Raw genomic sequence first — 16,127 nt, 5'->3', positions numbered from 1 at the left:
CAGGTGAACACCACACAACGCTAGATAGACTTGTGAAACACACATGCTCAGGTGAACACCGCACAACGCTAGATAGACTTGTGAAACACACATGCTCAGGTGAACCCCGCACAACGCTAGATAGACTTGTGAAACACACATGCTCAGGTGAACACCGCACAACGCTAGATAGACTTGTGAAACACACATGCTCAGGTGACCACCGCACAACGCTAGACTTGTGAAACACACATGCTTAGGTGACCACCGCACAACGCTAGATAGACTTGTGAAACACACATGCTCAGGTGACCACTGCACAACGCTAGACTTGTGAAACACACATGTTCACTTGACCACCGCACAACGCTAGACTTGTGAAACACACATACTCAGGTGACCACCGCACAACGCTAGATAGACTTGTGAAACACACATGCTCAGGTGACCACCGCACAACGCTAGATAGACTTGTGAAACACACATGCTCAGGTGACCACCGCACAACGCTAGATAGACTTGTGAAACACACATGCTCAGGTGAACACCACACAACGCTAGATAGACTTGTGAAACACACATGCTCAGGTGAACACCGCACAACGCTAGATAGACTTGTGAAACACACATGCTCAGGTGAACCCCGCACAACGCTAGATAGACTTGTGAAACACACATGCTCAGGTGAACACCGCACAACGCTAGATAGACTTGTGAAACACACATGCTCAGGTGACCACCGCACAACGCTAGACTTGTGAAACACACATGCTTAGGTGACCACCGCACAACGCTAGATAGACTTGTGAAACACACATGCTTAGGTGACCACCGCACAACGCTAGACTTGTGAAACACACATGCTCAGGTGACCACCGCACAACGCTAGATAGACTTGTGAAAGACACATGTTCACTTGACACCGCACAACGCTACAGTAGGTAGACTAGTTTATGACACAGCCCACGTCAAAGATGAATATAAAACACATGCTATAACCACGTGAACAATCTCTAGTAATCCAAATATGTATTGGCAACCAACCTTAACTTGTAGCCCCCTCATAAACAGCAGCCTAGACAGACTCGCACTAACACCTAATATTTGCCGGTTAACAGCTCACATTTGCGTGTTTTCAGCCACAAGCTGTGGACAGCTCCGAGTGGGTCCTGCGGGAGTCATCACTTCGCAGAACTATCCGAATAACTACCGAGATTACGAGTACTGCACGTGGGAGGTCCGAGTACCTGCCGACAAAAAGGTGCGACTCGACTTCAACGACTTCAAGACTGTCGAGAACGAGGATGTGCTCTTGATATATGACACTGGTATGTGCGTTCTCTTGTTGGAAATATTCTTGCCATTATTGTGGTCCTTTTACTTTTAAAAGGAATGAGAAACTATCAGACCCCATGAAAGACTTAAAAAGTCATTACCAAATAGGACCACTCTATAGAACATAACAGTCACAAATAACTCTAGGTGATTCCCGAAAGGACCGAGTCACTCCCGAATAGTACCGAATCACTCCCGAATAGTACCAAATCACTCCCGAATAGTGCCGAATATTTCCCGAATAACAACGAGTCACTTGCAAACTCGTATGGTTTCCAGGAAGCCCGAAACCCATCATTACCTATCACGGCAGTATAAAACCTTTCTCGTTCACTTCATCTGGACGCAGTGTGCGCATCCGCTTTATCAGCGATGGACAAAACACCATGAAAGGATTCAAGATCAGCTATCGGCAGATTGGTAAGCGCCTTACTCGCACCACATGACGTCTCACCACATGTAGTATAAATTACTCGTACCACATGACTTCTCACAACATGTAGTATAACTTACTCGTACCATATGACTTCTCACAACATGTAGTATAACTTACTCGCCTTACTCGTACCACATGACTTTACAATATGTAGTATATGACCTCATCATGTGATATTTGCATGTAACTCTATTACACAACCTCATCACATGACCTAAGCACGTGACCCCAGTAGATGACCTCATCACATGGCAGCATTAACTAAGTACATGACCATATCACATAACCTCATTACATGACCATATCACATAACCACATTACATGACCATATCACATGACCACATTATATATATAACCACATTACATGACCATATCACATGACCTCAATTACATGACCATATGACATGACCACATTACATGACCATATGACACGACCTCATTACATGACCATATGACATGACCTCATTACATAACCATATCACATGACCTCATTACATGACCATATCACATGACCTCATTACATGACTACATCACATGACCTCAATTACATGACCATATCACGTGACCTCATTACATGACCATATCACATGACCTCAATTACATGACCAAATGACATGACCTCATTACATGACCATATGACATGACCTCATTACATGACCATATGACATGACCTCATTACATAACCATATCACATGACCTCATTACATGACCATATCACATGACCTCATTACATGACTACATCACATGACGTCAATTACATGACCATATCACGTGACCTCATTACATGACCATATCACATGACCTCAATTACATGACCATATGACATGACCTGATTACATGACCATATGACATGACCTCATTACATGACCATATGACATGACCTCAATTACATGACCATATGACATGACCTCATTACATGACCATATGACATGACCTCATTACATAACCATATCACATGACCTCATTACATGACTACATCACATGACCTCAATTACATGACCATATCACATGACCTCATTACATGAACATATCACATGATCTCAATTACATGACCATATCACATGACCTCATTACATGACTACATCACATGACCTCAATTACATGACCATATCACATGACCTCATTACATGAACATATCACATGATCTCAATTACATAACCATATCACATGACCTCATTACATGACCATATCACATGACCTCATTACATGACCACATATCGTGACACCTCATCACATGACCTCATCACATGATCTTATCGCATGTTCTCATCACATGGTCTTAACGCATGACCTCATCACATGATCTTATCAAATGACCTCATCACGTGACACCTCATCACACGATCTTATCACATTAGCTCATCACGTGCACCTCATCACACGATCTTATCACACGACCTCATCACATGGCCACGTCACAGGGCATCTCATCACATGATCTTATCACATGACCTCATCACATGACACCTCATCACATGATCTTCTTACATGACCTCATCACGTGACACCTCATCACATGATCTTATCACATTACCACGTCAAATGGTCCCGACATGTTATAAAGTGATGACATTCTTTAAAAACGTTAGATCCTCGATGCGGAGGTGTCCTAACCACAAATAAAGGAGTGATCCAAACGCCAAACTTTCCGGACAGTTACGACTCATTTGGCTTTAACCTCGACTGCGTGTGGCTCATCTCAAGACCCAATGAAAAGATCGAGCTCATGTTCTCTGTATTTGACACCCAGCCGTCCTACGATAAGGTTTTCGTATACAAGGTAGGCCATAACCTACGATAGGGTCTTCGTATACAAGGTAGGCCATAATCTACGATAGGGTTTTCGTATACAAGGTAGGCCATAATCTACGATAGGGTTTTCGTATACAAGGTAGGCCATAATCTACGATAGGGTTTTCGTATACAAGGTAGGCCATAATCTACGATAGGTTCTTCGTGTACAAGATAAGCCATAATCTGCGATAGGGTTTTCTTATACAAGATAGACCATAATCTACGATAGGGTCTTCGTATACAAGGTAGGCCATAATCTACGATAGGGTCTTCGTATACAAGGTAGTCCATAATCTACAATAAGGTCTTCGTATACAAGGTAGGCCATAATCTACGATAGGGTCTTCGTATACAAGGTAGGCCATAATCTACGATAGGGTCTTCGTATACAAGGTAGGCCATAATCTACGATAGGGTTTTCGTATACAAGATAGACCATAATCTACGATAGGGTCTTCGTATACAAGGTAGGCCATAATCTACGATAGGGTCTTCGTATACAAGGTAGTCCATAATCTACAATAAGGTCTTCGTATACAAGGTAGGCCATAATCTACGATAGGGTCTTCGTATACAAGGTAGGCCATAATCTACGATAGGGTCTTCGTATACAAGGTAGGCCATATTCTACGATAGGGTCTTCGTATACAAGGTAGGCCATAATATACGATAGGGTCTTCGTATACAAGGTAGGCCATAATATACGATAGGGTCTTCGTATACAAGGTAGGCCATAATATACGATAGGGTCTTCGTATACAAGATAGGCTAGAACGAAAGAACTGTGGGGGTGGGTTGGGGGGGAAGGGGGGAGGAGCGATACAAGGGACATGAAGAGGGTAACTGGGGACATAGCCACGCCAATACCTGTTATTATTTTCTTATAATTTCAGGAAAAAAAACGGGAGGGGCGCAATCCATCGTGGCCCTTGTATGCGTTGTGCCACTGCTTGAAGTTGGCTTTCTTTTGCGCTTCCTCTTGCTAAACAGTTCTTTAACTACAACTCTTCACTATTTCTACAGGGTTACCACAACTCTACGGAAAATGCGTTGGTCTACATGCGCACCGGACCCACCCCGCCCGTGTACCCGTCGATCGCCCCCTCGCACATGTGGGTACAGTTAAAGACCGATTACGCCTCGCATGGCGGTTACTACAGGGGATTCAAGGCACAGTATTACCCATACAACCCCTACTTTCAGCCGAAAAAGAAATAGGCCCGTGCTTGTATCGACATAGAACAGATGCAAACCAATAAATAAATATCAATAAATGTGCTCAGTGTCTTAATTCCATTTGACCTATACAACCCCTACTTTCAGCCGAAAAAGAAATAGGCCCGTGCTTGTATCGACATAAAACAGATGCAAACCAATAAATAAATATCAATAAATGTGCTCAGTGTCTTAATTCCCTTTGACCTATACAACCCCTACTTTCAGCCGAAAAAGAAATAGGCCCGTGCTTGTATCGACATAGAACAGATGCAAACCAATAAATAAATATCAATAAATGTGCTCAGTGTCTTAATTCCCTTTGACCTATACAACCCCTACTTTCAGCCGAAAAAGAAATAGGCCCGTGCTTGTATCGACATAGAACAGATGCAAACCAATAAATAAATATCAATAAATGTGCTCAGTGTCTTAATTCCATTTGACCTATACAACCCCTACTTTCAGCCGAAAAAGAAATAGGCCCGTGCTTGTATCGACATAAAACAGATGCAAACCAATAAATAAATATCAATAAATGTGCTCAGTGTCTTAATTCCCTTTGACCTATACAACCCCTACTTTCAGCCGAAAAAGAAATAGGCCCGTGCTTGTATCGACATAGAACAGATGCAAACCAATAAATAAATATCAATAAATGTGCTCAGTGTCTTAATTCCCTTTGACCCATACAACCCCTACTTTCAGCCGAAAAAGAAATAGGCCCGTGCTTGTATCGACATAGAAGAGATGCAAACCAATAAATAAATATCAATAAATGTGCTCAGTGTCTTAATTCCCTTTGACCCATACAACCCCTACTTTCAGCCGAAAAAGAAATAGGCCCGTGCTTGTATCGACATAGAAGAGATGCAAACCAATAAATAAATATCAATAAATGTGCTCAGTGTCTTAATTCCCTTTGACCCATACAACCCCTACTTTCAGCCGAAAAAGAAATAGGCCCGTGCTTGTATCGACATAGAAGAGATGCAAACCAATAAATAAATATCAATAAATGTGCTCAGTGTCTTAATTCCCTTTGACCCATACAACACCTACTTTCAGCCAAAGAAGAAATAGGCCCGTGCTCGTATCGACATAAAAGAGATGCAAACCAATAAATAAATATCAATAAATGTGCTCAGTGTCTTAATTCCCTTTGACCCATACAACACCTACTTTCAGCCAAAAAAGAAATAGGCTCGTGCTTTTATCGACATAGAAGAGATGCAAACCAATAAATAAATATCAATAAATGTGCTCAGTGTCTTAATTCCCTTTGACCCATACAACACCTACTTTCAGCCAAAGAAGAAATAGGCCCGTGCTTGTATCGACATAAAAGAGATGCAAACCAATAAATAAATATCAGTAAATGTGCTCGTGTCTTAATTCCATTTGACCTATACAACCCCTACTTTCAGCCAAAAAAGAAATAGGCCCGTTGCTTGTATCGACATAGATACAAGGAGCGTTAAAGATGGTCCGAGGGGGGAGGGAGGGGGCATTAAATAGATAGGAGGCGTTTGTTAGAGAGGGGCGTTCATTACAAACGTGTAAGCTTAGGGGGGGGGGGGGGGGCGCTCATTAGGGTAGGAGCAAGCGTTCTTTAGATAGGGGGCGTTTATAAGATCATTTACGGTACGGTAAAAAAAACACGGGGTCGGCTGCAAGCGCCCCCTTTCCATACATTCGCTACATCCTTCTCTCCTGACGCGCGGGATCTATTTCTCATCTTTCCAGCCCTTTGCGCTTGCTACGCAGACTAATTTGACACTCGTGCGATGTGGAAATCTTTTGTTTTCATTGGGAGTTCTGTGGGGCACATTTGGACGAGGGGCACTGGATCGACTTACCAGCCCGACATCTACCATGAAGTCACCCTCCCCTCCCCCATCTAGCAGTCGTCACATAAACCAACGTGTGCAACACGGGTCGTATGTTGATGGACCTTGGTCCCCCATGGGAGACACGAAAACACTAGAACCTTTCCGCTCGACTGCTCTTTTATTGGAAACTGCTCATTTGGTGGCATCAGATGCTCTCTTTATCGGCAGGCTTGGTGATTGTCGTCGTGTGTTTATGCCTGGTCGCGAGGGTCTTGAATCTTGCTGATATTCCGCAAATGCCGGAGACTTTCGACTCGGGTAGTCCGTTTGTGGAAGCGGTCAAAGCATCATGCCCTTTCCTTAGAGAGAAGTAAGTTTATAACGGCACATTTCCAACTTTCTGCGGCCAATAACATCCATGTTTATTTGATCTATTTTTCGCCGCCACATATGTAAACTTTGTCATGTCAAATGTCAGCCCCGTTCGACTGATCGAGATATTTCTTACTGCCCATTTTATTAACTAAATTCTTTCTTTGATTAAAATTGGTTCAAAACATTAGCTTTTTCTTTGGTTTGCGGTTGATAAACAAGAAAATGTGGCCTTCACTGTTTTTAAAACTTTTGTGGCTTCGATGAATATCGCACTTTTACTTTTCGAACTCGAAGTCAACAACATTAGTGAACAAGACAGGCGAGCAGAAATATGGACAGTGAGTAAAACAACTATAGGTGATCTAGGTCATATTTCAATCTCTTTTCCTATTTTTCTCTACAGACTAAAAGAAGTATTTTCTACTCTTTGGAAAGCCTCAGACGTTGAATATTTATATATCTGTAATTTATAACAGCTGTGCGTTTTATTCTGCAGTTCCGAGTGCACTATAATAGCTTTCACCTTCACTGCTTCCTAGGAACTCTTTTGTTGTTCGAAATATCGATAAAATACCTACGTAATTTAGCAGTTTTTGGGCGTTATTTTGCAACATAAACTCTTATTTTACTATCGGAACACCCCTTCATAATCCAATCTATTGTTTATTCTATTCTTTTTGGCTAGCTCTACAAATAGAGACCTTTATTATATCCCCACACCCCTGAGTCTACATACTAAGTGCAAACTAGATGAAAAAAAATATATATATAAAAGAACAATATTAACATTAGTTTGTATTGATCGAGTTTGATCTTGAAGACAGCAGTATTCTTTCTAGGCATACAGTTATATATTGTAATTTAACAGCTCTCCCGTTTGTTTTCCATGGAATTAATTCCATCTATTCACCTGCGTCCTTGGATGAGACGTGTTGTTTGTTTAAAACAATTTATAATTTGCAAGTTTTCTCATCCCTTTAATACATTTCTCATATCAAAATATAGAGAGATCATTTCCTTTTCCCTCAGACATGGTACAAGAGAAAATTATTAAGCATATGCATTTTTTTACAAAAGAATGCATAACACTTGTCTCGATATGTCTCATAAAGTTGGCTCACTACCAGAGGTTGGTCAGCTATAATTAAAAGGGAACAAGCGGTGAAACAGCCAAAGTTTCATTACCAAGAAATACTTAAGTTTTTCGGCCATGAAAAAGCAGTTTATCCACTGTTTAAAAAAACACTGCATTATATGCACTTATGTCCACTACACAAACCGTGCATATAAGATAATTCTCATATTTTTTCAACATTCTAAAATATTGAATGGAAGCGGGGGTTGGGGGGAGGTCTCTATTACATAGTGCTGAGTCAAGCCTCCAAATATTGTGTGTGTGTGTTGGGGGGGGGGGGGGGGGTAGGGTAGGGGGAAATACAGGGGCTATAAGAAAAATCTTTCATTAGGTATTTATACCTCCCCTTTCTGGGGAGTCTTTTTATTAGGTATATCTCCTCTATCTGGGGTATTGAGCAAAAGGCTTTTCATTAGGTATGACTCCCATATCTAGGGCATTGAGGCTTAGTCTTTTCATAAGGTATATCTTCCCTGTCTTAGTCATTAAGCAAAAGTCTTTTCATTAGGTATATCTCCCCTTTCTGGGCCATTGAGGCTTAATCTTTTCATTAGGTATATCTCCCCTATCTAGGGCATTGAGGCTTAGTCTTTTCATTAGGTATATCTCCCCTATCTTAGTCATTAAGCAAAAGTCTTTTCATTAGGTATATCTCCCCTTTCTGGGCCATTGAGCAAAAGTCTTTTCATTTTTAGCTGTATCCCTCTATCTAGTGGCATTCAGGCTTAATCTTTTTATTAGGTATATCTCCCCTATCTAGGGCATTGAGGCTTAATCTTTTCATTAGGTATATCTCCCCTATCTGGGGCATTGAGGCTTAATCTTTTCATTAGGTATATCTCCCCTATCTAGGGCATTGAGGCTTAGTCTTTTCATTAGGTATATCTCCCCTATCTTAGTCATTAAGCAAAAGTCTTTTCATTAGGTATATCTCCCCTTTCTGGGCCATTGAGCAAAAGTCTTTTCATTTTTAGCTGTATCCCTCTATCTAGTGGCATTGAGGCTTAGTCTTTTCATTAGGTATATCTCCCCTATCTGGGGCATTGAGGCTTAGTCTTTTCATTAGGTATATCTCCCCTATCTGGGGCATTGAGGCTTAGTCTTTTCATTAGGTATATCTCCCCTATCTGGGGCATTGAGGCTTAGTCTTTTCATTAGGTATATCTCCCCTATCTAGGGCATTGAGGCTTAGTCTTTTCATTAGGTATATCTCCCCTATCTGGGGCATTGAGGCTTAGCCTTTTCATTAGGTATATCTCCCCTATCTGGGGCATTGAGGCTTAATCTTTTCATTAGGTATATCTCCCCTATCTAGGGCATTGAGGCTTAGTCTTTTCATTAGGTATATCTCCCCTATCTGGGACATTGAGGCTTAGTCTTTTCATTAGGTATATCTCCCCTATCTGGGGCATTGAGGCTTAGTCTTTTCATTAGGTATATCTCCCCTATCTGGGGCATTGAGGCTTAGTCTTTTCATTAGGTATATCTCCCCTATCTGGAGCATTGAGGCTTAATCTTTTCATTAGGTATATCTCCCCTATCTAGGGCATTGAGGCTTAGTCTTTTCATTAGGTATATCTCCCCTATCTGGGACATTGAGGCTTAGTCTTTTCATTAGGTATATCTCCCCTATCTGGGGCATTGAGGCTTAGTCTTTTCAATAGGTATATCTCCCCTATCTAGGGCATTGAGGCTTAGTCTTTTCATTAGGTATATCTCCCCTATCTTGGGCATTGAGGCTTAGTCTTTTCATTAGGTATATCTCCCCTATCTAGGGCATTGAGGCTTAGTCTTTTCATTAGGTATATCTCCCCTTTCTGGGCCATTGAGCAAAAGTCTTTTCATTAGGTATATCTCCCCTTTCTGGGGCATTGAGGCTTAATCTTTTTATTAGGTATATCTCCCCTATCTTGGGCATTGAGGCTTAGTCTTTTCAATAGGTATATCTCCCCTATCTTGGGCATTGAGGCTTAGTCTTTTCATTAGGTATATCTCCCCTATCTAGGGCATTGAGGCTTAGTCTTTTCATTAGGTATATCTCCCCTATCTTGGGCATTGAGGCTTAGTCTTTTCATTAGGTATATCTCCCCTATCTAGGGCATTGAGGCTTAGTCTTTTCATTAGGTATATCTCCCCTATCTTAGTCATTAAGCAAAAGTCTTTTCATTAGGTATATCTCCCCTTTCTGGGGCATTGAGGCTTAATCTTTTTATTAGGTATATCTCCCCTATCTTGGGCATTGAGGCTTAGTCTTTTCAATAGGTATATCTCCCCTATCTAGGGCATTGAGGCTTAGTCTTTTCATTAGGTATATCTCCCCTATCTAGGGCATTGAGGCTTAGTCTTTTCATTAGGTATATCTCCCCTATCTGGGGCATTGAAGCTTAATCTTTTCATTAGGTATATCTCCCCTATCTAGGGCATTGAGGCTTAATCTTTTCATTAGGTATATCTCCCCTATCTTGGGCATTGAGGCTTAATCTTTTCATTAGGTATATCTCCCCTATCTAGGGCATTGAGGCTTAGTCTTTTCATAAGGTATATCTTCCCTGTCTTAGTCATTAAGCAAAAGTCTTTTCATTAGGTATATCTTCCCTTTCTGGGCCATTGAGCAAAAGTCTTTTCATTTTTAGCTGTATCCCTCTATCTAGTGGCATTGAGGCTTAATCTTTTCATTAGGTATATCCCCCCTATTTGCGACATTGAGCATAAGTCTTTTCCTTAGGTATATCCCCCCTATCTGGGGCATTGAGGCTTAGTCTTTTCATTAGGTATATCCCCCCTATTTGCGACATTGAGCATAAGTCTTTTCCTTAGGTATATCCCCCCTATCTGGGGCAGGAGCGGCCATATGCAGACAATGTTTGCTGGTAAAATTGGCCGGCTAAACCCACCCGTGCTGGAGGGAAAGCATCACATTGTGAAGATGACAGATGGTGCTACTTTGACATTTGATGTTTACCACCCACAGTCGACAAGCAGAGAAGAGGTAGGTGTATAACATGGTGGTGTTGATAATAATAAAGTTGTTATCAACATGATAATTGTGAACATTATTTAGGTCGTGGTGGGTGATGGTGATGATGATAATCAAGATGTTATAATGATTATGATTATTATTATTATTATTATTATGATGGTGATAACATTTCTGATAATATTTGTGATGAAGAAGATGATATATAGTGATATATATAATGGGAAGATAACAGTGATCACAAAATGGTGGATACCGCTAAAACACACATATAAGGACCAATGTTTGAAATTGAAAATTATGTGCACTCCAATGCCCTCTTATAATTATCATTTATATTGTTTCTTCTCTAGTTACTTAACACCATTATCATAGTTCCTGGGATTGCCAACTGCAGTGATACCAAATATGTGCGCACATTTGCGGGTTACGCCTTGAAGCATGGTTTCCGTGTGGCAGTTCTTGACCACCTTGGTGCAAGAGAACACATAGCGTTAACCTCTCCCAGAATCTTCACATATGGTCAGTATCCATATATAAATAAATCGCATATAATAGTTGTCATACTTATATCAGTTTTTCGTCTTATTTATCATTTTTTAAATATTAGTTTTTAAATTATGTATGGAATAAACAGCCCTTTATCATGTCTTGTTCTATCATCTATTTTCTTTTGAAATGCTACCTATAGACATGCGTTTAAACCTGAGTATGTTCTATTGAATCCTAGAAAGAAGAACCATCACAAATGTGAGCTAATATTCCTATAGACTGAACAGTACCACAAGTGAAGATTAAGAGTTCTGATGGGTGTTATTGTAGCGTGAGCTGCATGCACAATACAACATTTATATTTGTACCTATTTACTGTACAAACAGGAAGAAAGCTGTGCCGTAGTACAAAGTACTTGTACAATACTTTTGCTCCAAACACAGTAAAAAGGCTGTGACCTAGTATAACAGTATGATACCTTTTCTTAACAAAAAAAAACTTGCCTTAGTTGTAAAAAAGAGAAATATTAATGTTTTTAGCTGCAATATTTCTAGTTGAGGGGGAGGGGAAGTTTAACCATTTAGTAGAAAATTTCCCTGATATGTCTACCTCTAGCTTGCAGTGGTACTTATCTTTCTTTTGTGTGAATAAACGTTTTTTTTTTCTGAGGCTCCTTGCTACAGGTCTGGCACATTATCACACATTATTTTCAGTATCAAAAATATCCATAAAAACCCATATTTGTCAAGGATATTTTTTAAATTTTGCCTTATCTACCATCTACTATGGTTTAAAAATTTAAACTATTTTTTACTTATATAAATTCTCCAATATATATGATATCACTTGTTGCCTTTCTGTATTTCTAATGCAAACAGAATTCTATACACTCCTCTACAAAATTTCTTTAAATTCTAAATACCTTTCATTTTAGGTAGTACTGGAGAGCTTGCAGAGATGGTTGGGCAAGTGTTGGCCAACTACAACTGCCATAACCTTATAGGTGTTGGGTTTTCCATGGGAGCGAATGTGTTGTTGAAATACCTGGGCGAGGAACCAGAAAGACAGAAAAACTTTACATGTGCTCTATCTGTGTGTCAAGGCTATGATATAGTCAGGTAAAGACAGAAAAACTTCACATATTTTTTCTGTGTGCCAAAAAACTTCACATGAGCTCTGTCTGTATCTCAAAAAAACTTCACACTTGTGCTCTATCCATGTGTTGAAAAACAAAGGCTATAATATAATAAAGGGAAAAGGTTTAAAGGTATATGGGAAATTAAAGCGTCTTTAAGCAGCCTCATGAATATTGGCGGCAAGGTATGGGGGAAGGTCATTTAAACTCTTGACTGTTTTGTGCTCCATCAATAGGACCCATTGATTTGAAAAAAAGAAATGGAAGATGCAAAAATAAGGAACAGCATTAAACATTTACAAACCATGGCTATGTATTAATAAAACGCGGCTTAATATATAATATTTATATTATTTTTGATTTATTAATATTACTAATTTGTTGACTTTTCAGTGCTTATCCCTTGCTCTCGGATGGTTGTAGGCGCATCTATAATTTTCTCATGGCTCAAAACATGAAGCATTTGATACTGCGTAACAAGGACATTCTATTTGGAGACCCTGACATTAGTGCACAGCAATCAGGGGTGTATGGAGCAACAACGCTACAGGAGATTGACGAAGCATTCTGTCGGTAAGTACAACATTCCAGGAGATTGACAAAGCATTCTGATGGTAAGTACAACATTCCAGGAGATTGACGAAGCATTCTGTCGGTAAGTACAACATTCCAGGAGATTGACAAAGCATTCTGATGGTAAGTACAACATTCTAGAAGATTGACAAAGCATTCTGATGGTAAGTACAACATTCTAGAAGATTGGTGAAGCATTCTGCCTGTAAGTACAACATTCCAGGAGATTGACAAAGCATTCTGATGGTAAGTACAACATTCTAGAAGATTGACAAAGCATTCTGATGGTAAGTACAACATTCTAGAAGATCGGTGAAGCATTCTGATGGTAAGTACAACATTCTAGAAGATTGACAAAGCATTCTGATGGTAAGTACAACATTCTAGAAGATTGGTGAAGCATTCTGCCTGTAAGTACAACATTCCAGGAGATTGACAAAGCATTCTGATGGTAAGTACAACATTGTACAAGATTGGTGAAGCATTCTGCCTGTAAGTACAACATTTTAGAAAGGTAGTGCTGCTGCAAATTTCTGGAGTTGGTTTTAATGTTTTTCCCCACATTATTTTATTCCTTTCCAGACGTATGGCCTGCTTTGATGATCTGATTGAATTCTATCAACACAACAGTAGCAGTAACTACCTGCACAATGTAAGAATAAAAGTCAAATGGAACTGAATTAGTGGCTAACTCTGAATTAGTGGCTAACTTTGAATTAGTGGCTAACTTTGAATTAGTGGCTAACTCTGAATTAGTGGCTAACTCTGAATTAGTGGCTAACTCTGAATTAGTGGCTAACTCTGAATTAGTGGCTAACTCTGAATTAGTGGCTAACTTTGAATTAGTGGCTAACTTTGAATTAGTGGCTAACTTTGAATTAGTGGCTAACTCTGAATTAGTGGCTAACTCTGAATTAGTGGCTAACTCTGAATTAGTGGCTAACTTTGAATTAGTGGCTAACTTTGAATTAGTGGCTAACTCTGAATTAGTGGCTAACTTTGAATTAGTGGCTAACTTTGAATTAGTGGCTAACTCTGAATTAGTGGCTAACTTTGAATTAGTGGCTAACTCTGAATTAGTGGCTAACTCTGAATTAGTGGCTAACTCTGAATTAGTGGCTAACTTTGAATTAGTGGCTAACTTTGAATTAGTGGCTAACTCTGAATTAGTGGCTAACTTTGTGCAGGAAGTGGAAGTATGTCCAATTTTTTGTCTTTTTCCTCCTCTTCCAGGTCAAGTTACCACTGCTTCTTCTAAATGCGAGGGATGACCCTATTGTCCCAGAGCAGTTATATGTTTCCCCCAAGAAACATGTCCGTAAGTATCTGGTGGGCGTAACCAAACTCTTACCACGATATACCTTGTTTTTATTAGTTTTTCTTTCCTAAGAATACCGTACACCCAGAGGCAGAGTTTTGGGGAGGGGTGTGACCTTGAACATAATCATACCACGTTTGTTTTCTTGTGTGTTTTTTTTTTTCATGAAAAATGTTGTGAGAGAGCAGGGCGCTCTTGTCCTCAGAATAGGAATCAAGTTGAGTTTCTATCTGACCTGGTTGCCTCCTCTTTAGATGAGAACCCCAATGCAATGTTCGTGGTCACAGAGCATGGTGGTCACCTAGGTTACTACGAGGGCGGGTTAATAGGCATCTCAGACCTGACTTGGCTTGATCGCTCACTCCTTCAGTATATCCTAGCTGTGCTGTCAATCACGAGTATCAATGCATCCAAGACTTCCTATTGCTGATCCTCATCTCCATAGCGATAGAAATAGGTATTAAAAGCCAATCCCAGGCCTTCTAATCGGGTCTTCTATGCTGAACTTTTAGGCAGCCTGAGGCCTGGGGATTGTTTCTTGTGACGATGGATGGATTTTTATTTCAAGATGGATTGAATCTCAAAGCAATTCAAGCCGATTTATTCCCCTACTTTATTCCCCTATTTTATTGGAGCACTACTATTTTACACAAGTCAGGTACAGACTCTTTAAATTGGTGTAAGTTGCTACGCAGTTGCACAGGCTCTCACTGCGCAAGTTGTTTGAATGTATTTCCCTTCAGCTTTCGAACTTGATCTTTACATAGTACTGAGTTTTACGGAGATCACCGCGAAAATATATATTTATTATTTTGCTTGTAATGATGTGGAATATTTATTTTCCATTCTGTGCCCCGCTAACTCGAACTCAGATAACTAGAACTCCCTAATAACTCGAACTCGGATAACTTGAACTCCCCGCTAACTGGCTTGTCATCTCCCTTGACAGCTCAAGTTAGCAGCGTTCCAATTATTTATAAAAATTATTATAAATGCGGAAAAAGTAAAACTGAAGACGAACTGAATCCATAATCCTTGTAACTTTTTTTTAGCATTTAAGGCTTATGAAAATAATATCAGTTGATTTTCGCGTGGCAATCTTGAGAATGGTTCGTTTATCTTTAAACATCTCGTTTCATCCTAGCTCTTTTCTCCCCATTTTCTATGTTCGCGTATTAATGTGTGTGTTTGCTTTAGTAATATTCCACTAATTCAAACATATGGTTAAACTATACTTAATCACAACTTAGGTGTAATATATTTTTTGTGTTTGAGTTGATAAAGAATGTATTTTTGCTAAATAGGCCAGATAACTATGTAATTTTGAATTAAAAGAAACTAAAATTTTGCATCGTGGCATCTTTGTATTTATTTGTTATCAAAGGATCGCCCTGAACACCGATTCAGTCAACCCCCCCCCCCCCCCCCCCACCACACACACACACACACACACCATTCACCACCTGCCTTACAGTGCCCCCCCCCCCCCCCACCCCTTAAAAGAAATCGCACGTGCTCTTCGAGAAAATA

The 16,127-nt window shown here is 40.0% G+C and overlaps 2 protein-coding genes across 2 annotated transcripts in view; both read left to right on the top strand.

The window, feature by feature from the left end:
• The window catches only part of LOC5505419 (sushi, von Willebrand factor type A, EGF and pentraxin domain-containing protein 1-like), a 46,280-nt gene extending 40,862 nt beyond the window's left edge, over positions 1–5,418 (top strand). Inside the window, exons 37-40 of the mRNA XM_048733294.1 lie at positions 1,119–1,307; positions 1,594–1,734; positions 3,340–3,530; positions 4,568–5,418. Of these exons, the coding sequence (XP_048589251.1) occupies positions 1,119–1,307; positions 1,594–1,734; positions 3,340–3,530; positions 4,568–4,762 (716 nt within the window). The 3' untranslated portion in view covers positions 4,763–5,418. The remainder of the gene's footprint in view (positions 1–1,118; positions 1,308–1,593; positions 1,735–3,339; positions 3,531–4,567) is intronic.
• Positions 5,419–6,669: 1,251 nt separating this feature from the next.
• On the top strand, positions 6,670–15,946 carry LOC5505437 (monoacylglycerol lipase ABHD2). The gene is made up of 8 exons (XM_048733636.1): positions 6,670–6,961; positions 10,919–11,090; positions 11,432–11,600; positions 12,506–12,689; positions 13,100–13,279; positions 13,862–13,931; positions 14,513–14,597; positions 14,852–15,946. The coding sequence occupies exons 1-8, from the start codon at positions 6,801–6,803 to the stop codon at positions 15,025–15,027; spliced, it is 1,197 nt and encodes a 398-aa protein (XP_048589593.1). The 5' UTR covers positions 6,670–6,800; the 3' UTR covers positions 15,028–15,946.
• Positions 15,947–16,127: the final 181 nt, after the last annotated feature.

Source organism: Nematostella vectensis, chromosome 10, assembly GCF_932526225.1.
Source record: "Nematostella vectensis chromosome 10, jaNemVect1.1, whole genome shotgun sequence".
Classification (NCBI taxonomy): Eukaryota; Metazoa; Cnidaria; class Anthozoa; order Actiniaria; family Edwardsiidae; genus Nematostella; species Nematostella vectensis.
Note: the sequence above shows the minus strand (reverse complement) of the source record. Positions and strands in the feature narration are given on the sequence as shown.